At 41.3% G+C, this 26006-nt stretch overlaps 1 protein-coding gene across 1 annotated transcript in view; it reads left to right on the plus strand.

The window, feature by feature from the left end:
• Positions 1 to 11474: 11474 nt before the first annotated feature.
• Positions 11475 to 26006, plus strand: part of AMMECR1 (AMMECR nuclear protein 1) — an 81133-nt gene continuing 66601 nt past the window's right edge. The window contains exon 1 of the mRNA XM_075054131.1: positions 11475 to 12027. Coding sequence (XP_074910232.1) covers positions 11561 to 12027 — 467 coding nt within the window. The 5' untranslated portion in view covers positions 11475 to 11560. The remainder of the gene's footprint in view (positions 12028 to 26006) is intronic.

The following is a 26006-nucleotide window of genomic DNA, read 5'->3' on the forward strand; positions in this document are numbered from 1 at the left end:
CACTGATGTTGGATGATGACCAGCAGTGGCCTTGCTGAGGGAGCATATGGTTGACCAGAGATGATGTGACATTGACTTTAGTGACTTACCCAACATTTTTAAAGCAGACAGTCTTTTGATATCCTAACTTCTAAGTGGTTATAGTAAGATAATGCCATCAGATTTTTATAAGTAAAAAGTACATACATTTTCCATTGTCATCAGCTGGAGAGATATCACAGCATTTCTCTTCTCGTACACTTGTTTATAATAACAATTACCTCAAATATTGACAATCATAAATACATTGTAATATTAAATGCTCTATAAACAAGTAACTGTCTTTCCAACAGATGTTAAATGTTTTAAAATAGAAACTTTAAAAGTTTCATAAGAAATGCATTCATAATGTATCAGCTTGGCAGAAAAAAACCCAAACAAACAAACCTCCAAACTCTTAATTTATCTGTCGGGGGAAAAAAGGTGTATGTAGGATAGTTAGCATGAATGGCTATTATTATCTCCTTGGTCTTGGAATCGGAATGTATGAATACAACGGTTCATACCATGCACTTCATACATCACAGACAGAACAGGTTTCCTGCATTGTCCTCATGGGGCCCATAAGAATTGAAACTCTGCATTAAGGCAATAAATGCAATCAAACCACATACTTCAGCCAGCAATCCACAGGACTCAGGAAGGAGTTAGCTTCCCTGATGCACAATTAGTTTCCCTGCTACACAATTAGTTTTTATCTATCGGATTTAGGTTTCGGTATTTTTCACCTCCCTCTGAAGCATCAGCTCAGCCCTAGTTGTCTGGACACACATCCAAGCTCTACCCACTCAGATCAAGTCAGAAGTTAAATCAGATAGTGCCAACAGACTTTTAAAATTAAAAGCAATGTAATTCAGCAGTGTATAAATAATATTCTTCCACTGGCAGCTATGCAACTTCTCAAGCTCATCTGGTGATTCTTGTTCCAAAGCAGAAAAAAATAATTTCATCTTCACTTAACAGTTTCTCAAATAATTCCACAAACTGTGTATAGCACAACCAGCTTTTCTGGTATTTTGATTTATTTTTCCCTAGTAGTGACAACTATGTAAGTAGGACTAGAAAAGTGTACTATTATGTTACAGAATTCTGTTTTGGTTAATGTATTTACAGTATTCATGACCCTTTTCATGACTGTACAGCATGGCCTCACCCTCCACAGTCCTGAGACCCTTCCCTCTCTACTTCCTCCCTACTCTGCATTTTTTGTTTCTACACCCCTTTTTCTCAAGCACACAGCCTAGGTCAGTCACACAGCCCACCTCATGATGGACTGCAGCTTCAGACCTCTGAGTGAAATACAAGTATGATCACATTTGATATGGCTTCTTTTCCTCCTGATACCAGCATGACAACACAGTTGATGGCAACATAGCTGTGTTAGAGCTTGGGCTGCTGCTAAGGAGAAGGGAACTTGGGAAAAAATGGTAGCAATGTGACTTTAAAATCTATATGCACACAAGGTCTTTCACATGTCTCCTTACCTCTATACTGGGAAGAGGAATACAGAAGTCACATACGGCATTATTTCTCTATTCCTTGGATAACCAAAGAGGGCTACCCATGGGGTCAGAATTCATACAGAAAATCCAATCTTCTTCACCTCCATAAAGGCTATCAAGATCACATGTAATATTCTGGGAGACAAGAATTCTGCAATTCTCTAGGTGCTGACAGCACTTAAAACAATCTTAATTTGATCTACTTCTGATCCCTTTTCTGTTTATGTCCTTGGTACAGGTAGTTCAAAGAACAGGATTTTCCTTATCCCCCTTCTCCTCCTCTGCAAGTCCTCTGTGTTGTTCTCCGAACTTTGTTCTTGCCATCTCTTACCTCCCTCTCTGTCTGACAGGCAAGGCAACCTTTGGGACCCTTGTGCTCTTAGTGTCACCACAGGGCAGAGGTTACCATTCATAGAAGAGCTGTCTCCTGCTAGGCTGAGTGGTATGCTAATGTGACAGCTTGGCAAGTATTTGAGAATGTCACTTCTAGCAAAATAACTGCCCTGAATGGTATTTGTCATATATACAACCACATATCCATCAACAAAAAAAGCCCTACAAAATTCAGCTCTAATATATATTTCAAATGAGATACCCACAGGCACTTATAACATGAGTACATGTCAGTAGCCATATGTGCTGTAATCCTCCTCTTTATACATATACCCAGCATAACCCTTTCATGCACCATGTATCTAATTTGTATTCTCTGCTTTGGAAGCAAGATTAATCTAAAAATTTCAGAATTAAATGCATTAAATAGAATATGAATCTTCATTACTTTGGCTACCAAGCAGTTAAAGAATATGGCAAATGACCAAATCATCAGTCTGCCATTCAGTTTCAGCTATATGCTCTGCTACCATTTCATTTCAGGTTCTTCAAAGCCCTGCAGCTGAAGTACAGCCGGGTATTTAATGCAGAATTGTATCTTTTGGGGGAATGTGTTATTTTTAAATGCTTAATAATTATGAATTCATTTGCCATTCTTTTTATAAGCAGGGGATCATAATGAACTCATCTGTTATTCATGTGAATGTCAAATGTGTTCCCACAGGAGTTTTAGTCTAATTCACTATTAGTTAGTGGACTCATAAAATAAAATGCTATCCATTTTTTACTCTGAACATGTAACGCTTGGTAATTGTTCATCAAAGGGCAAATGTAATATTTTTCTTTGATAACTTTCAGCTCTGATTTAACCAGGTAAAGAACTAGGTTAAAAGTAAGGGTACCTTTAGAAACAGTTAGAAGTAGATTTGGTAAGCTGTGGTCTTCCATTTAAAATGCAATGAATGAGATTATCATGAGCTAGTATTTAAAAATGTAGATGTATTATACTATAAGCATACATGCTTGAACTACATGCATTTAACATAACAAGACAAACTATACCCCATGCCAATATATAATGCCTAATGATTGTTCAATGAAAGACACATTTTCAGTATTCATGAGGTGATCACAACAGTTTTCATGCAGCTGTTCTAATGCAATAGAAAATTTAGAGGTGAGATACTTACAGGTCACCGCAGGATTTGAATGTGATGACACCAGACAGTGGGACTTTGACCTGTGAAAACAAACACAAACTAAGCAATAGAAAAACAGAGAATTCAGACTTTGATTTTTTTTTCCAGAGAGTGAAATACATGGAGTTTTTTATTAAATTATTTCCAAATTTCTTCTAAATCCCTAATCTAAACTGAATGTTAGCTATAAGGACTTACCCCATGAAGTGATAGCCCTGAAATATTTCAGGAACAGTCCCTTAGATTCGACATGCTGTGCTAGGCTTCTCCTCAAGTATGTCACAGTGCCTCTTCCAATCTTGAAATGCTCTTTAGAAATGCTAACCAAAATGAATGAATGAATGAGTATAAAGGTGCATTTTCAAGGGAGATGGTAATAAATCCAGAATGCCATTTGTAATTGGAACCACTAGATTAACATATTTATAGTTTTACTTCAAAATACACAAGTAAAGGAGTTCTTTTTTTCAGTTGAAGTAACAGAAGGGTATGTTTTTAGTGTTAAGAATTATCTCAATTACTTTCTTCTGCATGGAAATGGTCATTTCCTCAAATCAAATGTACAGTGTTTAAATCAAAATATGCAATCTCTGGCAGTCAGTAGGTTATTAGAATATTATCAATGAAGAAACGACTGAGAAAAACAAACATGCAAACCAAAAAGCTCAGATGCGAGTCTTGATGATCAGAGATATTTCTAGATGTTAAAGATTGTAACTTCACATTTTGTAACAGTTAGCAGAAAAACATAATAAGCAACAGTATTTCTTGAATACTATGACTTCTTTCATAGTTCAAGAAATACTAATTACTTTACTCTTTTAAAATACTTTTTACTTTGTTTAAATAATGATCACGATAAAAACAAAAGGTCTGCTTTAATTGCTGTTATGTCAGATAGGAGGGACTGAGTTAATATAGATCATGTGAAAATAAGAATATCAGAAATAGTGAATGAAAGAAAGAGTACACGGGAGGGCTAACACTGCTGTGCCAAGAATTGGGTGAAACTTTGTTGAAGCTTGCATGTTTATCAGCTGCTTTTTATTCAAAATGAATGTATTTATTTTATACATGAAATAACTGTGACAAAAATTATCACCACCAGCAGGCAGCCTGAAGGCCCTTCCCTAGAGTGAGAATACAAATGTGGGAGATAAGAAGAATGAGAAGACATACAGTTTTGTTTAATGGAATTTGTGTGTGCATGGACACGTATCTATATAAATACCACTTTCCTTGAAAGCAGAGGATACCTCAGGAGGCCTAGGAACAGACAAATCATTCATCAATTTACAAGGGAACCTACAGGTTTAAAAGGCCCGATTTTGAACTCATCATTCTGTAACAGTGAAATTCTATTGACTTCATTGGAGTAATTTGATTTATACATCTCTGAAAGGAGAATTGACTTTTGCAACAGAAAGTACATTAGAAAATATTATGCTGGAGAACATGAATTCTACAGAAAGGAAGCAGTAAAACTAATGAATAAGTAACTATGAATAAGTGAGATACAGAGTGCTACCACTTCCCACAGATTCAATTTCATTGAGAAGCTTGCTGGACTTGGGGTTCAGGCTTGCTAGTCTCCTCTAAAGCCTTAAGGATACAAGCAAGAGTTACGGATGTGGTGCACATGAGCTGTTTAGCTTTTCCTACCACACACAAAAGGAAAAAAACAAATCTGCAGGACTGAATACTTGAAAGCAGATTGGGGTGAGGGTGAGAGATGACTCCAAAGTGCCGTGAGGATCAGCCTTACTGGGGCTCCACTCACAAACTGCCAAAGATGAAAGTAACAACTGCAATAAGAAAGGTTTTGCTGGAGCTCTGCTGGCTTTTTGCCACAAAGGGTAACATCTGCTATTAATTAACATTCTATTTATATCTCTAGGCTCTTTTAGGACAATGTATTTAGTGCTTTTAGCAGTTATAAGTTGATAGCACTGGAGCACCAGCACCTTTAGGGCAAAACGCTGGCATTTGTCAGTTTTTTCTTCGCATGGAAAAAGAGGACGATAAGTGCACCAACGTGACATAAAGGGTGATTTTATAAAACTAGTCACAGAAAGGAGGATCGATGTGACATTCATGGTGACACGTACAGATCAGAAGCACTGCAAGATATAAGGTTAAGTAATTTAGGCACTGAGTATAAAGAATGCTAATACTTCTAGGGAAAAAGGAAAAAAATACATTCAATATATAATACTATGTTACAATACTGAAGAAGGAGAAATACTTATGACTGACATGCATATGTTTATAAGCTGCAATAGTCTACTGCAGCTAATGAACATTCTTTCAAAACAATAGCCAAGACATTTCATGAGGCGTGACTAAAAACATCCAATATAATGTGATCAGATGTTTCCACCTGGAAGAGTGGAAGTAGTTGTTGGCCATCTTAAGATTAACAGGTTCTTTTATAGAAGTTAGAATGGTAAAGGGCAAGCAGAAAGATTCACTATTTTTTGCTGCTCACAAAGATTAAAGAAAACAGTTCTTCAGTCATAGGAGAAAAGAGCAGTATATCTCTTTTCTCTGAAAGGAATAGAGAGATGGCAGCTTCAATGCTATCTGAGCAGTGTAAAATACCAGAGCAAGGGAGCATGAACCTAAGCTAAGAACTGGCCATTAGAGAAATGGAGGTGGAATTCCTTCACACCTAAAGCTAGATAACATGCAGAAACATAGCAAAAGCAGCAGCTAGAAGAAATTAAATCATTTCACAAGAAAATTAAATAACATCTGAAAAAGGAAGCTCAACACAGTCTTACATCAAAAGGAAGATCAAAATTTATGCCCGTTAGCTTCCTTACATGGGAGCATTTCTGTCATCCTAATCAATTAACATTGTTAACAATCAATTAACATTGCTAACATTCCCCTCTTTTCTGAAATTTCTGCTCCTTGCATTAACTAAATTTACATGAAAGTTTCATTTTTGTGTTTTTAGGTGAGATATGAAATCAAGTGCTGACCACTTGGGATGGTTAAAGATCTAGTGCAATTCTTAGAAACAGGCATGTAATCGTGGTGTCCTGATCAGATTTTAATTCTCAGCAATTGCATTCTATCCTCCTAATTTGCTCATTCATTTGAAGATTAATGATTACATTTTTTCCTAATACACCTCAAATGTTGTGTCCTATTCAATCGTTGCTTGGTTTCATTAGGGGTGGCTGTATGACTGCACTGGCTAAAGAGACACCTATATATTGTTCTAAATTTATTAACTTAAAACTCTTAGAGCTAGCCCTTTAGACTCTTCAGAAATGAGAAATGCTATTAATACATATGGTTGCTCTACACTAGTGGAAAACATTTTGTGAAGGAGACCAACTACAAACAGCCATGTCAAAAAACATGTCCTAAGGCTTATTATTAATGTATCAGCTAACATAAATCACTGTAGCTCCACTGACCTCAATGAAACCATGGTGAATTTATACTGAGAATACAGCTATGTAAGCTACATCTTTTTTTATCACTGTACAATGGAAAAATACATTCAAAAAGCATAGGATATTGCATTAACATAATATTTGAGGAACATTCCAGCTCACAGAATTAAGTTAAAAGAATTCCATTAAAAAGCTACTACTAGTCTCACCTTTCATTTATTGCAAGTGCTTTGATCCTTAGGTTTTTAATTAAATAACTTTTCTGACTCCATTGACACATTTAATGTTTTTATATCTAGTTAGAAAACTGTCCAGTCCTAGATATTTAGTTTGACAAATAACATTTTAGAATACATGGTGGTTTTTTGGTTTTCTTTTTTGTTTGGTTTGGGGGGTTTGTTTGGTGGGGGCTTTCTTTTGTTTGTTTTGGGTGTTTTGTGGTGGTTTTTTTTTAACAAACTGATGCCCAGTTTTGCAGTGCAAGCTCCATGCACAGATGGTTTAACAGGACCAAACCCTAAATTTGCGTAAGAGTGAAAAATGTCTGTAAAACAATGTTAATTTTAAAATAACACAGATTGGATTCACAGTATGGTGAAATTATAACATAGCTCAAAATATGAAACAGGGCCAGGATTCCAGTAACACAACATGTGAGGACCTTTTGTCTGCTGGCTGGTATCACATCCTGAGATGAATTTTTGTACAAGATTTTTTAGAAGAGACTTCAATAGGGGCTTGATATATGGAACAATAGCAGGATATGGCCTCTAACTGGTAGGAACAATTACTGTTCTCAGACATGTGCAAGTTAACTTTCATCAACTTCACTGGATTTTGTGCACACTTTCTGGCCTAGATTCAGAGCTGCATCTAATTTCTCCTGGGGACAGCTGAAACAGGGAGCGTACTGAAGAATAGTAACTATTCTGTCGAAGCAGAATATACTGAGGAAAACTCACATGAGCCTCAAGAGTGTGATAGACCAGTTTGGGAATAATGTGCTAAAGTAATACAGGCAAACCCACTTTCTTCCCAGCTACACCCATAATGCCTTGTAGGCTGCAGGGCAAGGGAAGAGTTGTCTAGACTGTCTCCACAACGGGTGGAAACTCCTCAAACCAAAGGAATTCTCAGCATGTAAATCTTCCAGTTTTATGGCGGGCCCATCCAAAAAAGATCATTATGATGGGAAGATACAAAGATAGAATTTAACCTTTGAATTTTGGGAGATATAAGTACAGACTCTTCTCTAGAATAATAACTAACTAGAATAATAACTAACAACTTCATAGAGATGCTAGCTGTTCACACTGTTCAATTTTTGGAGTTTGGTTTTTACAGAATTAACTGTGGTATAATGTTTCCTTTAGTTCTAAGAAAGTGGAAAATGATATATTTTGAAAAGAGGGCTTTCTGTTTCCCTTTCTTTCATTCCCTAGCTCTGACTTTTCTACAGTCTCAAGCATAAACTACTTTGTGTCACTTTCAAGGCCCTTTATCCACCCCTTATCTTTCATATCTTTCCTCAACTGGCTTTCTTCACCTATTATTTAAAATTCAAACACTTCTGTGATTTCTGACAGTTTCCCCATAAGTATGTGCAATGCCACGTTAGGCTGCACGTTCTCATTTTTCACCACTACTGTTTAAGCTGCCAAGGCTATTATTTATCAATTTTGTATAGCCACTCCAATAAGCCAGCACAGATTTTTGCACAGCCCTCTGATAAACCAGACTGGAGAACTGATTTGGCTGAAAAATAATCGAGGGGAAAGAATAATTGTTTTTCAGCTTGATCTTCTGCCTCACATCTGCACAAACAGCTGCATGAACACAACAGAATGGGTGGGACAGGAAAGAGAACAATTAGCTGAGGTAGAGCTGCTTAAACCAACATTACTACTACTGCAGAAACGCACAGGGAACCACAGCCTGAACGTGCTATTTTAAGTACCCTTTTAAATCCCTCACCTGTCACAGTGCCTATTAAAAGAATTGATACTAATAAGGCAAGGATTATATCACTCCTGCTTACTGATGCAGCCCAATTTTGGCTCATTGTTTCCTTGATCTGGTTGTTCTTGGCTTGTAATTAGATTGTAAGCTGCTGAGAACATAGATCATCTTTTAGCCTGCTTGAGAACAATCTGACTTTAGTCAGTCAGTACAAATTTTACGTTGGATTCAAAAGGAATTGGATCGTGTCTGTTAGTATACCATTTCCCTCAGATACTAGCCATTCTTATGTTTTTCAGATGGGCAATCCTTCAGAGCAGCTTTGGATCACTGAAAAATACCTTTCTGCAAATAATTCTATTTTTCTTAACATCATATCTCTAACGGTTCTATTCAAGAATCATGGGTTGTGATTTTTAATTAAAAAATAAATTTCAATCTCTCACTTGTAGCAAGTGACAACTCTAAAATCACTGGGGCTTTAGAACATGAGGTGAGCAATAGTGCTAAACAGCAGGAGTCATAAAGGAGAGCTACATCACACCTAATTTAAATTGATCTAATTGCACTACCATACTGACTCTGTTCGTACTGCTAAAAGAGTTTGGTTTTTATACTGAGTTCACTCAGTACATTTGACTGCATATGAGGCACAGCATAGCCATCAACCAACAGGAGAAAACCTGCAAAAGTTAGCAAAATACAGAAGTACTATATGCATGAAGGAACTGAACACATTCAGGATTCCTTTTAGTAAGAAATTTAGGGGTCCTTGATGCTTAACCGAAGCAAAGGGCCAATGAAACAGATGCTGCAGTTAACTGAAGCTGTCTTAGCCAAAGAATAAACTCGTCTTCAAATATAAATGGAAATTTTCCATTGAGCTATGAAAAATGTTTTGCGAGCCTGCAGTTCTCTCCACTTCAAGATACTGACAAAAATATTTGGTAATACAGTTGTGTCTTCCTGATTCCACTAAACAATAATTTCCACAGTTGTGTTTGTACATTTGCTGTTGTCTCTAGGAAAGAGAGATTTGGTATACATTATGACATTGCACTGAGGTAAAATAGGAGCACAACTATAGGCAAATACAGCAAAGAACATCAGCAGAGGTAGAAAAAGTAAAGTGTTTTTAATGAGTAATATATTTAATTTACCCTTTCATTCAGGGACAATTGTAATACAATATTTAATTAAAAAGTGATTGCTGTGCACTATCGGTAGTCTTGATACTGCATAAGGATATCAGTCCTAGCTCTGACACTTACAATGAACCTTACAAATATCTGTCCCAGTGGAGTGAATGATTTGTATTTGCGTCTGTATCATAATCTTTTGCAATTACTTGATATTTTTATGAACGTTGGTATTAAATAAAGTAGGATGGTAAAAAAAATAGAAAAAGCCAGAATTCAATACCTGGAGAAACTATTTTCCCAAAAGCAACAGAAGGTGTCACTGCTAACTGATTTTAAACAAATGAATCCCATAAGTGGAAAACACTGCCTTTGTTTTGAGAGAAACTTGCAAGTTGCTTGAGAGAGGGTAACTGGGTTCCCTTCTCAAGTATTCTCCAGCTCCAAACATAAACATGACATTTAAACATGGAAGAGACTGCTTTACACCATCTAATTCTTCTCCTTTCTGTTTGCTATTATTCCCTGCAGCTGTTTCACCTCAGGCTATGACTCACAAAGCAAGAGAAGTTTAGGCCAGTATTTGGATAGAAACCCTCAAAGGGCTTTTTAACCCATTAGTATTAGAGCTCTAGTAACTGGGGATTTTCTCTCCAAATCCATGATAATTCAAGATCCAGACAAAATTAAGACCACGAGGATGCTGGAGAAACCATTTCCAACAAGAAATATAAAACTGAGTCTCTAAGTAGCTTGTGACTGTGAAAACTTTCTGTAGACTGCATTTTAGCTTGACTAACTGCATTTTAGGCTGACTGTCTCTCTAAACTTGCGATATTATTTTAACTCTATGTGGCAATCCTCACTCCCGTCTTACTTGATATTGCAGTGTTGCTATTCTATGTTAAACAGCTGTTACATCCCATGCCAGAGATGGCTGCATAACACCGACGGGTGAGGTGTTATTTTCTAAATATACGTACATACAGCTTTTGAAGTACTTTATGGCCGTTTGCAAGTCTCTCCATAAATTCAGATATATCTATACGTGAGGCTAATACAAAACACATTTCCCCTCCCAGCCCGGTAGCTTGGTAAGCTTAATTTTAGATGCCTGGAGCACTGCAGGAACTCACATCTTTTCCCTCTGGACTTCCCAACCCTAGAGATCTTGCCATGAGGAAGCCTGGGCTGCAGGCACGGAGGGCCGTGGTCTCACAGGGTCACGGCCACTTGCCCTGTAGCTGAGGGCCTACTCTCTGAGCTGCTACTTATTGGATGCGAATCGCCAAATCTGTAATTAAAAAAAAATAAAAAAAATTATATATTTATAAAGCCCGTGGCTTTTAGCCATCACTATTGCATGTTTAATTGGTGCATCCATGCACTCTCCGCAGGCTCCCAGCCTGCCGACTCCAACACTTTTCCCCCTCCCTCCTCTTCCCAAGAGGAAGGCATCTCAGGTCACTTGAATTATTTAGCGGGGTGTTTTTAACCATCTCAAGGGCTTCGCTTCTGCCGCGCGGCTCCTGCGGAGCTCGGGTTTGTGGGTTTATTTTCATTTATTTATTTTTTATTATTTTTTTTTTTTTTTTAGCACGCGGGGTGGAGTTGCTCCACTTCCCTGGCAGAAGGAGGAGAGAAAAGCACCGGGGGGGAAGGCGAGAGGGGTGGCTCGGCGTGTGGAGGGGAGGGGAAAGGCCGCCAGGCCCCGCCGCGGCCGCCACACCTGCGGGCCGCGCTGCCCCCTCAGCCCCGGCCCTGTCAGCCGGGGCCACTCACCGGGTCGCTCTAACGCAGCTCTCTCTGTCTCTCTCCCCCCCCCCCCCCATCTTCCTCTCCCTCCTGCTCCTCATTCATTCTTCCCCCTTTTCCCGCCGCCTCCCTCCCGCTCCCTCCCCGTTGCAGGCGGAGCGGGCCCGGCAGGAGGCGGAGCGGGCCGCCGCACGTCCCCCGGCCGGTCGGCCGGCCCCCCCGCCATGGGTCGGAAGCGCTGCGTGGGGGGAGACGGCTCCAAGATGGCGGCGGGTTGCTGCGGGGTGAAGAAGCAGAAACTCTCCAGTTCCCCTCCCTCGGGCTCGGCCGGCCCGGGAGGCGGCGGCAGCGGCTCCCGCTGCGGCGGGGCGGCGGCGGCGGGGGGGGGAGGCGAGCCGGGGGCGCTGCCCCCGCCGGGGGGCCCCCGCCTCAACGGCCTCGGGGGGCTGGCGGGGGGCGCCGCCGGCTGCGCCCTCTCCCCGCCGCTGCCGCCCAGCTGCGGCGGGGGCCCCGCCGGCCTCTCCCCGCCGGCCGCCTCGCTGCTCTCCTCCCCCGGCGCCGGCTCCGGCGGGCCCGGCTGCAGGAAGATGGTGGTGTCGGCCGAGATGTGCTGCTTCTGCTTCGATGTGCTCTACTGTCACCTGTACGGCTACCAGCCCCCGCGGAGCCCCCGCTTCACCAACGACCCCTAGTGAGTATCGCCGCCTCCTCCTCCTCCTCCGCCGCCGCCGCCGTGCCCCGGCCCGCCGCCCCAAGCCCGCCCTCGTGGGCGCCTCGTGCGCGCCCGTCCCGCCCGGCTCTCCCGGCCGGGCGCCCTGCCGGCACCCGCCTCCTCGCCCGGCACCTTCCCCCCCGCTGCCCCCGCCGCCGCCGCTGCCGCCTCCCGGCCCCTGTCCTCGCCTGGCCCCGGGGCCTGGCCCTCGGGCGCCCCCGCCCCGCGGCCGTGCGGGCGCCGGCCGGGCTCCCCGGCGTTGCCCTGGGGGCCGCGCTGCCCTCCCGCGCCCGGTTCTCCTCAGGAAGCGTCCCGCTCCGCGCTGCCCGCCGGCTCCCCGCGTTAAGCTGCGCTGTTAACCCCTTGCCGGCCCCCCCCTCCCCCTTTCTTGGCCCGTCGCGCACGGGACTCGCTAGCGGCATCTCCCCTCCCGGTTCCCTGACACCTCCGGCCGTGCCGTGACCGCCCCGGCAGCGCCCTGCTCCGGGCGAGCCGCCTTTGTGCGAGAGCGTCGTGCCGGGCTCCGCGGGGCCCTGGCTTCACGCAGCCCCTTCTCCCCGCTCCCGGTTTGTGTCCGTGCTCATCCCACCGGTAGCCCTTACGGGGACCCCTTCGCTAGGCAGCCTCTCCCAGCCCGCGTGTTGTGCGTGAGGACGGGCCTCCGCTTCGCCGGTGTTGGATGGTGAGTAGTACCCCGTGTGAGAGACCTGTCGTGCGAGTCCCGGGTTTGTGAGCGCTGGTGTACCGGTACGTTCCCCGTGCCAGGCGCTCGTAACGCTGCTTTGGTCTCAAACTGCGCAGAGTCCTTGCTTTGTAACCACCGACCCCCTGAAGATCACCCAGCGTTAGACATCCCTAGTCCCCGCGTAATCCACCGCACCAAATTCCCAGAGTTTCGAACAGATCACATAAACACCTGTTACTCCCATCCTCCTCTGCCTCCCAAGCCTCCTTGCAAGAGCATCCACCAAGGGCCTGCTTTGTTCCCGTCCCTGGCCACTCTCGTTCGGTGTTTGTCTTGGAACCCCGTGCCCTCCCGCCTTCAGAACTGACCCGCCAGGACGGCGTTGCCCAGCATGTCAGCACCTGCAGCCTGCCTGCGCCCGGGAGCTGGGCATGCTGTTGCAGATAGAGTTCAGCCACTTCAGGGAGCAACTTCTCTCTGACAGGAAGTTACTTCCTCTCAGCTGGGAAGAGTTACCGAGTCGCTGCACGCTCCGAGTCTGTTTGAATGCAAAGTTAACGTAAGGCGTTGTTGAAATTAAGTTTCCACTGTTTTACTTTGCTTTTAAATGGGATGGAGCTCATGTGGTGAGTTTCCAAGATTCAGCTGAGACTTGAGTGTGTTGGTCCACCAGAGCGCATGTCACTTGTTTCCTCTTAGGTATAGCATGACTATTGAATGAATCTGTGAGAACCCACCCATACTTTATTGGTACTTAACGAATACAATTTTTCTGTGTATGTCCTAGACCCTTGTGCACCCTCACCAATGCAAATGGTTATCGTGCAGTCCGTGTTTCATTAATGAGATGTAGTGTATGCTTCTCGGTGTTTGAAATAATGTCATGTATTAATGATCTTATTTGGAGTCCTTGCTGTTCTAACACCCAGGATCTATACATCTCTTGCATACTTTCAGCTGCTGTCATGACAACCCAGCTCTGTGGATTCCTACTTAACCTGCCACCCCAGCAAGTCTTCCCTATATGCTCTTCATAACTCCTATGTGATTACATCAGAGTACCAATAATGAAAGGAGGGCAGGGAGACTCCACTGTGAGTTTCTTTACCCAGGTCTTTTGTAAATCCATGTCTGTCCTTTTGTAGATACCAACTGTTTAGGAACTGCTGCTCTAAGTAGCCATTTTGCTTTGCATTGTCCTGTATCTGTTCTCCATCCCAGATCACTACAGGTTACAGCATAAGCTTTGTGCTGTTTCACTCTTGCATTGCTGTAAGAGAGTTGAATTCTGTCTGTGTCTCTCTGTAATGGTATTACCTTGTTGTTGTTACGTTTTTTAATTGTATTGCAGAATGTTTTGTTGAACAGCTTAGTGCTACTGTCTCTGTTTTATTAGTGGAGGAAACTGAGGCAGGGGTGAAGATGTTGCCGCTGAAATGTATTCCAGGAAGCACTTTGATTCCTCTTAGTAACCAGCAGATCACTTCACCTTTCTTCTCCCACTTCTTGCTTGAACAAGAACACAGTAGCAAATTAAGTAAAATTATTTGTCTTTTTCTAAAACTCACATGTATGGTTAAGTGTTCTTCAGATTTAGTTGCTAGACCTGGTGAAAAGTTGCTGCGTCAATGGACTTCTGAAAATGGCACTGCCATTCAAATTAGTGATATCATTTCTGCTTATTCCCATGCTTGTGCCAGCATGCACGGTTGTACAGATTGAGAAATGATCTAATCATAATTTTATTTTTTTCCCTGGTTAGTTTTCACAGAGATTGGTTCCCTCTAGTTCGTTGCATGGCTTCACAAACACTTGTGCCTGCACAAGTGTGAGGTGGGAATAAGCAGACAGATGGCAGAACTGCTGCTTTCAGCAGCCTTGTGAGCTGATTATGTTTGTGCAGTTGGGGAAGCAACTTTGAAAAAGTTGTTCAGTATTACATAAAAAATTCTAGGTTGGTGAATAAATTGCTCCTGCTAAGTGTTCAGAGGCAGCATGACTTCTAGGTTTCAAAAGATTTGCAGGCAGTCTTATCGATAACTGGGTAGCTCACAAAAATACGATGTTGTCTTTGAAGCTGAGCTTCATCCTGTATAGCAAAAAAAAAACCTGAATGGAAACTGGCGTTTTTTAGTGAATCTATATTGCAGCTTTCTGCCTGGAATCCCTTTGGAGGTTCTGCCTGTAGACCAAAATATCTGTTCTAAGAGTAGTAGTCTAAAATAAGTGTTTTTGTGAGAATTCTAGAAGTGTTTTTTTTTTTAAATTACATTAATTACAAGGAGGATGAAAGACCTGTAAGCAGGTATCCTCACACAAGCATGACTCATATTCCTTGCAGGTCTTTGAACAATGAAACTGGGCATGATCAAAGAAAAGCAGGTGGCTGAATCACTTGGACAAGAGGTTCTGGTGTGTTGTCTTTTTGAACAAAACCTGCTTGTGACACCTCCAGATTTTTGTAACTTTGATGCCAAGGTGAGGACCACACCAGGGCTCCAAGGGAAGGAAATTCGGAGCAGTTAGTAGGAATGAGACGAAATGCCTGCTTTGAAAGGGTGCAGGTTTTGGGACTCTAGCACAGCTCATACATGGATGAAATAGTTGGCATTTTCATATCTCTGACTGTAGTTCCTAAAGTACAGGCTGTGGGGTGTTGGTTGAGGCTATTGCTAGGGAGCTGTTGGGTTGGAGAGAGTGACTCATGGAGTCAAAAGAAGATAGCTGGAAGAAACGGAATCTGTCTAGCAGTGTCTTGGTGAGAATCGGCTCAGCAAATCCTTCCAGCCACAGGCTTCCTTGTCTCTTGTAGGCTTCCATTGATCTGCCAACACTTTATTCTATCACTGTCTTAATTGAAGAACTTCTACCTATAATTTCACTTTGAGTTGCTCTCTAAGCCACCCCTTCCCTTCTTCATGGGGTATGTTCTGCAAGGCATGCGCTTTTCCCTTGCCTCTACCAGCGTGGCTCTCAAACTATAGGTGCGGAAGGAATGTAAAAATTATCCTGGAGGTGTGGAAGCTGATACAAAGTTTGAAAATTGCTGCCCCAGACAAAAATTGTCACTTATACAAAGTGTCGTTCAGACACTGTTCTTGCAACCCAGTTTGAGTAAAGTTAGGGAACGCTGCAATTGATTAAAAGCAGGTTTTTTAGAAGTGGCAATAGAAATAAATTTTAAGGGGATGCAGGAGAAGTTGTAAAAATGTTTTACCCCACTCATTTAGGGAGAAGGAAAACTGAGTAGCCTTTTTTCCTGTGTTTCTTACCTTTCTGACAAATAACTTGCATCCCTTTACTTCCTTTCTGATTTGGTCTTGCGCAGCACAACCCATGCCTCTGTGACTGGTGGAAAGAATACCATGTCCTGCCTTCCATTGTGGAGGTGGAAAAGGGCCACCCACCAGTGTGAAAGGGCTCAAGGTTCATGCTACTCACTACTATTTTTCTTCTAGTAGGAAAGTGAGCATAAGTGCAAGCATGTGCAAGAAGGTTGTGACAGGATGGGAAGGGTAAGTGTGCGAAGAGGAGCATAGTTGAAGCTGTGCTGTGGGGAATGAGGAGGATTTCTTTTCTTAAAGATTGTCACATCTCTGCTCACTCTGAAGATTTCCCGTGGCACACAGAAATCACCCTTCTGAGTTTTTGATGCTGCACAGTGTCTGTCTCAAGCTCTTCAGCTTGCCTACTTAATTTTTATGTTGACATCTTTGTGGGGAAGTCTTATAGTCCCTTCCTGAAGGCTGCCTGCTAGTAAACAGCGTTATTTTAGTGGTGACTGCGTGTACTTGACAAAATTTGTAAAGGGAATAATTTGTTCTGCCCCTGTCATCTGGTACGTGGTAACCAAGAACGTGATTTTGCAGCTGGAATGGCTAATGCGGCCTGTGCCCAGCTTCCTGTGTGGCTGAGGAGCTCTTGGGAAAGGTATTTACCACGAGCGTCTGGCACCAAATGCCTACATGGTGGCTTGCTCATATCCTCCTCATCTGGCAGGAGGGGACTGTGCCAGAGGCATTAAATGGTGTGTATAGCTGATCTGCGTACCTGTGGTAGATCTGGTGCTTTAGGGAAGCATCAGACCTGCTGTGCCTGCGCAGGCTGCCAGCCCTGTGCACGCGTGGAGGCTTCAGCCGTTGGGCAGAAGTGTTGCTGGCAACCACGTTCTTTGCCACAGAAAAAAATCTGTATGGCTTGACCATCTTCTGTGATGGAAGGCCTCTGGATTAAAATATTTTCTAGGTGATACCCAGTTTTGGCCTAAAGGCTTAGCTTGGAAATCCATCAGTTCCTTTCTTCATTGATGACTTGTAGCATTTTGCAGCAACTGTTTCATTTGGCTACAGGACAGAGATACAGATATGCTGTGGTGTTGGTTTGCCTGACCTTTGTATTTCATTGGGTTTTCAGATCTAAGATCTATCAGTTTATGTATTCTAGAAGGGTATGGAGTGGCAGTACTACACTACCTTAATTCTTCATTAGAGAAGTTTGGAGATATTTAAATTTGGTTTAAAAACATGGAGCTAGCTAATCTTGTGCCCATTAGTTTACACACTCTCAAAGTTGTGATTCTGCTCAGAGTGAGTGTAACTTGGCCCTGTAGTAAAGAAACGGTTCTAGGGTTTGTTACTGGCCATCCAATTTTTTGCCTTAGTTCCTGTGTCTTGATACTGTGTTGGCACTAGTGGTGGTGATTTGCTAGAAGATTGAAATTCAATTTAGATTGAAATAGTTTAAAATTTTCCTGTACAGTCCCAAAGCTGACTTTCTTTTTTTTCCCCAAAACGTTAAATTACTGTCTGATGCTTTATTTTAAGGCATTGAAGAAAGATTAGGCTTGTCTGTAGGTGTGTACATATGCTTGCACATACATGTAAATAAAAATGTTAGGCTTGCAAGTTCATAGGATTACATGCTTTTCTCAATTTCTTGTTTCTTGGCTGCAGCCTAACTTCCTGTTTTAGTCCCTACAACTTATTGTAATGTTTAAAGTTGGAGCCTTGTGCTTGACTCCTTGCTTGCCTTGGTATATGTTTCTGTACCAGCATTTTTGTGAAAATTTTCCTGGAAGCTTACCAAAGTATGAATTTCATATTGTCTTTAAAAAAACAATGTTCTTCCTGTGCAGTTGTTACTCAGAGTTCAGCTGTACCTGTTGACATTACTATTCTTGATGTCAGAAGTTTGAAATTTTGTTGTTTCCCTGCAGGACTTGGTTGTATGGCAGTGGAGACTTACTTGTGTGGCAGACTGTGCAAAAATTTGTATTTATTGTCACACTCTGTAACATTACACAACAGCTATAATGATTGCTTGGTCATGGCTAAAGATCAACACCAGTCATAAAACAAAAAACACAGCAACAAAGCATGCAGACAGGGAAGTGTTTCTCATGTCTGTGTGTCTGACTTCATTCTGTTTTTCATGTGTATGTTGTGGTTTTGTATAAGCTTCAGTATTTTCTTCTGACTTAACACGGTCTTTGCTGTTGAATATTAAATGTTGGAATACGAAGTGGTGGTTCTTTCAGAGTGGCATTCTGCGGTAGATGTTTTTAAAATACAGTGCAGTAGAAAATGTGTATTTTGGCTGGCAGTGGCAGTGTTCAGCGCGGAATTCCCGGCATATTTGAAAGCAGGACTGGTGAATGCATCTTGGTACAGCAGAGGAGGAAAAGGGATAAAGCTGCCTGGCTTCAGAAAAATTACCTTTGCCAGTAGGTTCGTCTTCTGATATGATTGGTGAATGGAGAAAATATTGCTATGATAAACTCCAAATTAGGTTAACTATAATTTGGGGGCTTTTTCCTTCATAAGCTCATTTCAGTGAGTTGTTATGTCCAAATGAGATAGTTTCTATTAGTACAGGAGATCACATCACAGACAGTCTTAAGGATGGACCCTGGTTTTGTTTCTTCAGCTAACAGCAGTCACCACAAAGTTATAATAAATGCTCTGATTCACTGCAATACTAGTTTTGCAGAAGTTAATTGTTCTCATACCCCTTGTTAGGGTGAGGAGTCAGCAGCCACCTCTCCCTGTGCCATCAGTCTGGTCACTCATTGCCTCCTTTGTTTCAGTTACATTCATGTCTTTTGTCATGTTTTCTTTCACTCTGTCTTGTACTGAAGATAACTTCCTGATAAAGATTTCTGTGGATTTTGCAAATTCAAATTTTGACATTGTTTTTGACATCATATATTCCTATTTAACCTGTCTGCCTGTGAGAAAAATATCTTTTGGGTCTGGATTTGACTTAGTTTATGTGTACATCTAACTCTAATATTCTTTGCTAGAAATTGTTGAGAAGTTAATGATTTAAGAATGCAAATATTTTATTTGGAGTTACTAAAAGAGTGCAAAGCTCTGCCTCTTCTTCAGTTGTGAGTTAAACACTTTGTTTCTTATGACAACTTTATAATTGTAATGTTATCTAGCCTTGAAGACTAAACCAAGAGAAATCTAACGTTGGCACTTATGTTGTCGTATCTGTTAAGAAACAAGTGTGTGGACAGTTCTGTTATCAAGCCCTAAACATCCTTTTAACTGCTCATCTCCAGACAGATAGGGAGTAGTTGCTGTTGTTGACAGCTAAGAGGTAATCAGGAAATAAAAGTTTGGAAGACTGGGCTAGCTCGGGTTGCTTAGTTTACAGATCTAGGCTGTGACCAGTCGATGAATGAAATATATTTATCTAGTCTATAGTTTTTGGTTCTCTCAAGGCTCATGCCGTAATTAATGGAGCAAGCTCAGTATGCCAAGCTGTCTGTTTTTACATTAAGTCCTTGTTTACAGTTAACTGCAGGTTTTCCATAGCATCAAATTATTGTCTTCAGAAGTAGAAGCGCTAGTATGCTAACACAGGAGTTGAGCCATATACTAGTGGTTTCTGTGGTAGGAGTCTCTATGGAAGGCAGGAAAGTTGCAAATTACTTAAAAATAATAGTAGACTTGTCAGAGTTTGGCCAGTACAGAAACTGTTGCTAGGCTGGAGGCCAAAACAAGTCCAGTCAGGCCCTGACCCTCATTAGCAAAGCATTATGAAAATGCTTGACCTTTTTTATGATGTTTATGCTCCTACAGAGTGGGGTATTATATTGCTACTCAGTTTAGCATTGCAAAGTTTGCATTTAAATAACAAAATGGGGTAGCTCTACTCCAGTTAATTCACAAATTCTCAAAAACGTGTCCTTAATAACAAAGCATGTTATGGAGTACGATAGCTATAAAATGGAACGTAGCTGTTAAGTTGGTCCTAGTGCTGCATTCACATAGCATGTAGTTAATAATTTGAACTTGGATTGATACATTATCTAGATTTCCTTACTGTTTGGTAGTGCTGTGGTATATGCTGACTTACCAAAAGCTGTGGTGTTTTTCAGTCCAGCACTGTAAACAATAGGTATCATTCCTGGGCTACTTGTATGACCCTTTAAAAAACCCTTCATTTTCATAACTGGGGTCTTGTCAAAAGGGATCAGTGTAAAGGGCTTCATTTGTCAAGTGGGGGACCCCCCTGCTCCACTGACCATAAACATTTATTTGGCGAGATATTAGTTGCATTTGTCTCATCTCTTTGCTCCTGCTGTCCCCCTAACAGACTGCACATGTGTTTCTATGCCTTCTAAGATATGCCTTAAACTTTTGTGATCTGACTGGGCTTTGATAGCTTCCTGGAAGGCAGTGCTTGTTGTAAGTATGTGAATATTGCTTTGCCACACTGAGTACTTGCAGCCAAGGTTATTAAAGTGCTAATTTCGTGAGAATGACATCTTACGGAATGCAGAACAGCTCCACTGAGTTGTGGCAAGGTCACTGGGACAGCGGCCATATAGAGATGTGTATATCTTCCCAGAGCACTCGTGCCTTTCTGGGAGTGAGTTCTCACAATCCTTAATGCCGTAGAAAATCTCATTTTATGCCCTTCTTCTCATTAGCTTGAACTCTGTGGCATTTTTGGCAAGGTCCTGCCTAGGGCTGTGGTGTTTGTAATATATGAGCCATAGACATACTCCTGTATGCTTTGCTGGCACAGGGTAGATTCCAGCATCTGCGATACTGCCTTCTCTGCTGGGTGGGAGTTGGAGTCCATGTTTGAAACAGAAGAGAAAGGAGGGAAGGATCCTTGTCATAATCCTCTTCTAATCAGCATCAGAATTATATCTGCTTCATCCTTTCCAGAGTTAAATCACTTTCCTTGTTTTCCATGTGGCATTTTCCACAGAGATAAGAATTGTGTGGATGAAGCTCTAGAGTTCATGAGTTTTAGGTGTATTATGAAAGGTGGAAAAAAGCGTGTGATCCTCCACTGATGGGCAACAATGTGGGCCAACTAAGTAAATCTGGTTGCTTCCAGCCCGTTTTCCAGGTGACTGTAAGAATATAAGGATTAGGTGCCATGCCATTTTCCTTACCCAGTAAGTGAACACAAGGATAAGTTCAGCTGCCCGTGAGTGACAAGTTGCAAGGCAGTTCTTTTCAGTATGAATAAACATGTTAAAAGACTGACTTTTTGGGAAGACGATGTGCTAGGTAGAGGTCCCTTGCAAGCTTTATACGGAGAAAAAAAAAATTTTCTGGTCCTCAGTACTTTGACTGCCACATTAAGCAGACGATGAATACCAGTTAGAAAAGTGTTGCACCAGCCTCTATTCTTTCTGCAGAGAGTATTGGAGGCTGAGGAGGTGGTTGAAAAACCCACAGAAAAGGTGTAGTCGTAGTGAGAAGAGAGTGAGGAGAGAAGCCCTCTTCAAAGACTGCTGCAGTGCCTGAAGGTAGTTGAGTAATTCAGGTGATGTATCACGTAAGCATGAGGGGAACAAAACTTCAGCAAGCCACTGGCCCAAATGAAAAACTGCAAGCCAAGCAATAGAAGGCAAGTTCTTTTGGCACAGTGTTGTACAGTTATCCAAACTCTGAAGAACCAAATGGAAATGTAATATTAAAGCTAATCCCTATCGACATGCTGAGAGAATGAAATTCTAGTGATTAGACTCACTCTTCCTTAAGAAATGGAAGGATAATTCTGGCTCTCTTTCAGTTCAACTGGAACTGAAAAGTAAACAGATAAGAGGCAGGTGGCAAAAATCTCATGTGGGATACTTGCCACCATAATATCTGGGTTCTTGTAAAATACTGGGAATAAAAGTTGAAAGAAAATAAAGATTGGTGCTGTTTATTTGGAAGGAACACTGGATAAAACCAAGCATTGAAAATAAAGGGTTATAAAGAAGGATAAGTAGAATACAAATTACCTTTCTCTTATTTCACAGAAAAAAGATTGAAGTGAGACAAGTATTCCCATGTACACTTACCATTGTGGTTTCTTTTCACCTCAAGGATAAATTATTGGCTGTTTGCTGTGCTTGGACTATATTTTAACATAGAAATCTAAGCCACTGCAAAAAGTAGCTCCCAATAGTGCCTCTTTTTGGGAGAATATGAAATCTGTGCTTCAGGTTATTTGGTGCCAGCTGCTTTTTTTCTTTTTCCCTTTTTTTTTTCTTTTTCTCCCCCCCCCCCCTTTTTTTTTTTCATTTTGGAGGATTTCAAGGTGTTAAGTTTTTTTTACATATGTAATGTAAGTGGCTTGGAATAAGCTACTCAAAGACTGCCTACTACCCTATGCCTTTCTGCTAACTTGAGTGTGTTTTCTTCCTCTGTAAATGTGTCAGAGATGCTCAGCAGCAGATGAGTCTTATTTGTCATAAGCTGAAAGTAGTCACACTAGACAGGATAGATGAAGATAGAAGAAGATGATGAGCACTCTGCTGCTACAATGTGTTTTATGCTAAGTGGTTGGAAATAAGAAACTCTTGTCCCTGCTAAATAAGTGGGCTGTTCCTGAATGGTTCCTGGTATGGTTTCAGTAAATTTTTGCAGCCTGTTTGAGACTGTCAGAATTCATAAATTGAATTATGGAGGCTATAGGTCTGATTATTTCTGAAGTTTCCACTGAAATTTTGTCTTGGTTTAAAAAAATGCCCTTATTTTCTTTTTTCTCTAGGAAAAGTGCTAAGCCATTGAGACATGCTTAGATATGGTTTCATCTTGAAAGTCCATATGCTACAAACTGGAGATGTGAGATATTTGCTCCTCCTCTGAGCAGCAGTCATCTAAATGTATGGATCATCACAGACATACATCTAAAAGTTATGCAATATAAGCATAATATGCCTTCTTGGTTGTCACTTTATGTAGAATGTTTAATGGAAATTGCTCTGGAGGAGAAAACTGGAGCAGTCTGGTGTGGTCTCTGACATTTTGACACTGAAGTTTAGGTTTTTGGAGATACCAGAAATTTCTTGGAAGAGGCCATTGCAAAGAGGTCAGTAATCTTCAGGTGGTTACACAGATAGGGCCTCTATTTGCTTTTAAGTGATTGGATAAGTCTAAAAAGAAAGAGATAATCTTACATAAAAGCATTGATTTGCCATTGGACCATTGAGTGTTTCTAGAGTTTTGCAGGTTCTGTCCAACTTCTCTGTATGCAAGTTATTAGAGGAGGCAAGTGTGACTTGAAGGATAAATCACTTCAGTGAGGTTTGGAAGACTTGTGTTTTGTTCCTGACCATGTCATTATGGTGGACAAACCTGGATGAGACCCTCAATCTCTTTACCTTGTGTTCTTACTGAAAAATATAAGGTACCTCAACCTACTTTTCTTTGTTAAAGTAGTAGCAAGAGGGACTATAGAAATTGGCTATTGTTGCGATTCTTTCCTTTGACTGGATTACACTGCCAGGAAGCTGTCCAGACTCGGCTCAGAATATTTTTGCCTAAATTGGCAACTTGGAGGCATACACTTCTTTTTTTTTTTTTTAAACTGTTATCCATTATATCTGAAATGAATCATGGTTGTATTAATGTTAGCTTGAATCCTTCAAAGGCTATTGTTGCTTCTTAATTAAGTCACAGAATTTTTAATGAGTTTTTTTGGTTTGTTTTTTTCCATTTGTTTTTTTTCTCTGTTTGGGTCCTCCTAGTCACAGTATCCTCCCTGGTATTTTTAGGCTACTGTTCAGCGCATCCTTTCTCTGAGAATAGTTTAGACAGTTTTAAGTCTGCTAGCACAAGTCAAAGACAAGACCTTCCAAAAATCATATTGTATAATTGTTTCTGCTCTAGGCATCCTGTTTGTCCTAGTCACGTGAACACCATTCTTTTATGGACATTTTAGAACTGGGAGAAGGGAATGGTTACCCATTTACTGCCCTGTTAGAGCCAGCAAACTATGGTTCTGTAGTGAAACAAGACTCCTTGATTTACTGAATGTTGAAAAATGGAGGTGAACAGAAAGAGAAGGTGGGGTGGCAAGGAAGGTACAAGCAGTGACTGTATAATGACACTTCCCCAGATATTTTTCTAGTCTTCAGCAACTTGCAGTTTGGGATGTCTTGAGCCAGAAGTGATGTCTTTTATCAGTAATTCTCCCCAACACCCCACCCACCCAACAACAGGTAGATTATAATGAAATTTTAATGAGGCAAAGTTGGGAGGAAGATCAGAATGCTATACAGAAATGATTGAAATACTTAGGGGCTATACTGTTAGAAACGGGATGAAAATCAATATTTTAAGAGAGCAGCTTCACGTACTTCAGGAGTAATTAAAAACTGATTCTGTAAGTTAGGAGTTTGTTTCTCTCCTTAGTGGTTTCCAGGTATTACCAGTTGAGTGCCAGTTGTCTCTTAGCCTTCATTATGCTATAGATATGTAAAGGGCAAGTGGCTATTTTAAAGAGAAATTATCAGTAAAAATAGGAATGTGTTAAATACAGTTTTACAAGAGAGTGGCTGAGATCTTACTTGTAAAACTTCATGGCTCTGCTACTCTCAGGAGAAAGACATTTTCTGTTTGCAGAGCAGGGCAGCCAGAGTGCCTGGAAGAAGTGTGAGATCAGCTTGCAAAGGAAGAGGAGAAGAGCTAGGCTGCTTTAGAGGATCGGAACAATAGCTGAGAGGTACAAAACTTGATTGGGGGTGGTGTGTATGTATATGTGTGTGTCCATACTGGTGTATGTGTATATATATGTTTGTGTGTCCATATGTATGTGTATATAGGAAGACAAAGGCACACAAGTGTTTAAACTAGATGCCAGTAGTGCCAGAAGAGCAAAAGAATAGAAAATGACTTTGAGTAAGATTTAGAGTGCAAGGTTTCTACTTACTGGAGCAGTATGGCTTTATAGTAACCTTTAACAGGATTAGCGGGGGCAAGCAATCCAAATAGTTTAGATAGATCTTGATCACTTTATGATGAGAAATATATGATGCATTGCCTTTGGTAGTGACCTTAATAGATTTGATAATTTAAAAGATCCCTCATTCTCTCTGAGTTCATTGGGGTGGATTTGGGCTTTAGGTATCAGTGTGGGTGTTTGTCCCTTCTCATGGTCCTCCTGTGGAAGGGGACTGATGGATGGCAATAATCCTAGTCCCTTAGAGGCTTCTGCTTTGGTAGTATGTTCTAGATTGAGAAATCTTCTGGTGATGAAGTTTTCAAGGATGAAAACATTTGTTTTGCCATTGAAAGTTATCAGGCTATTGTGACAAAGCATATCTTGTCCATATCATATTATTGTCAGTTTATTTCTAGCTTAAAAATTATTCTTTTTTTTTTTTTTTAATTGACACTTGCAGATGTTGGTAAACTGTTCATGTCCTTTTGTACAGCCATAGTAGTTAGTAATGATCCAGAGATACTTCTGACATAACATTCAGTGCTGTCACTAACGGCTTCAGTGTCTGAATGTGGGGATAGGTCTTTTAAACTGACACTGATGCTTTTTTTTTTTCTTTTAAAGAGAAGATTATTATTGGAGAATAGTGATGATAGATGAAGTTTAATATCTCTAAGGACTGTTAGATGAACTGTCTGTAGGCAGCTTCTGGTAGAAAGTGGAATAACTTGGTTTTGAGCAGATTATTTGTTTCAGTACGAGTTCAGAGATACCAAGGTTGGCTCTCTGTGACCTGTTTAGGTCTAGCAGGATTACTAACTTAGTAAGTGGGGGTTGTTTTCTGATAAACTGTTTTGCTTTGGCAGAGAAACTTTTACTGTTCTGTCCACCATACTTTTGGCTTGAGTAAGACTTATGTCTTTCTCAAGGTGGAGACGAACAGAGGCAAACGTTGGTCAATAACAGAGCTCTGTGGAGGTAATGAATTTGGAGAATGTTATATGTATAAATAATTTTTCACTGAATTGGAACTGAACCATAACTCAGTAATGGTTCATGTTGAACAGGGAATGGGGTATTGCTTTTC

The sequence above is a fragment of the Buteo buteo genome, chromosome 22 (assembly GCF_964188355.1).
Source record: "Buteo buteo chromosome 22, bButBut1.hap1.1, whole genome shotgun sequence".
NCBI classification, from domain to species: domain Eukaryota; kingdom Metazoa; phylum Chordata; class Aves; order Accipitriformes; family Accipitridae; genus Buteo; species Buteo buteo.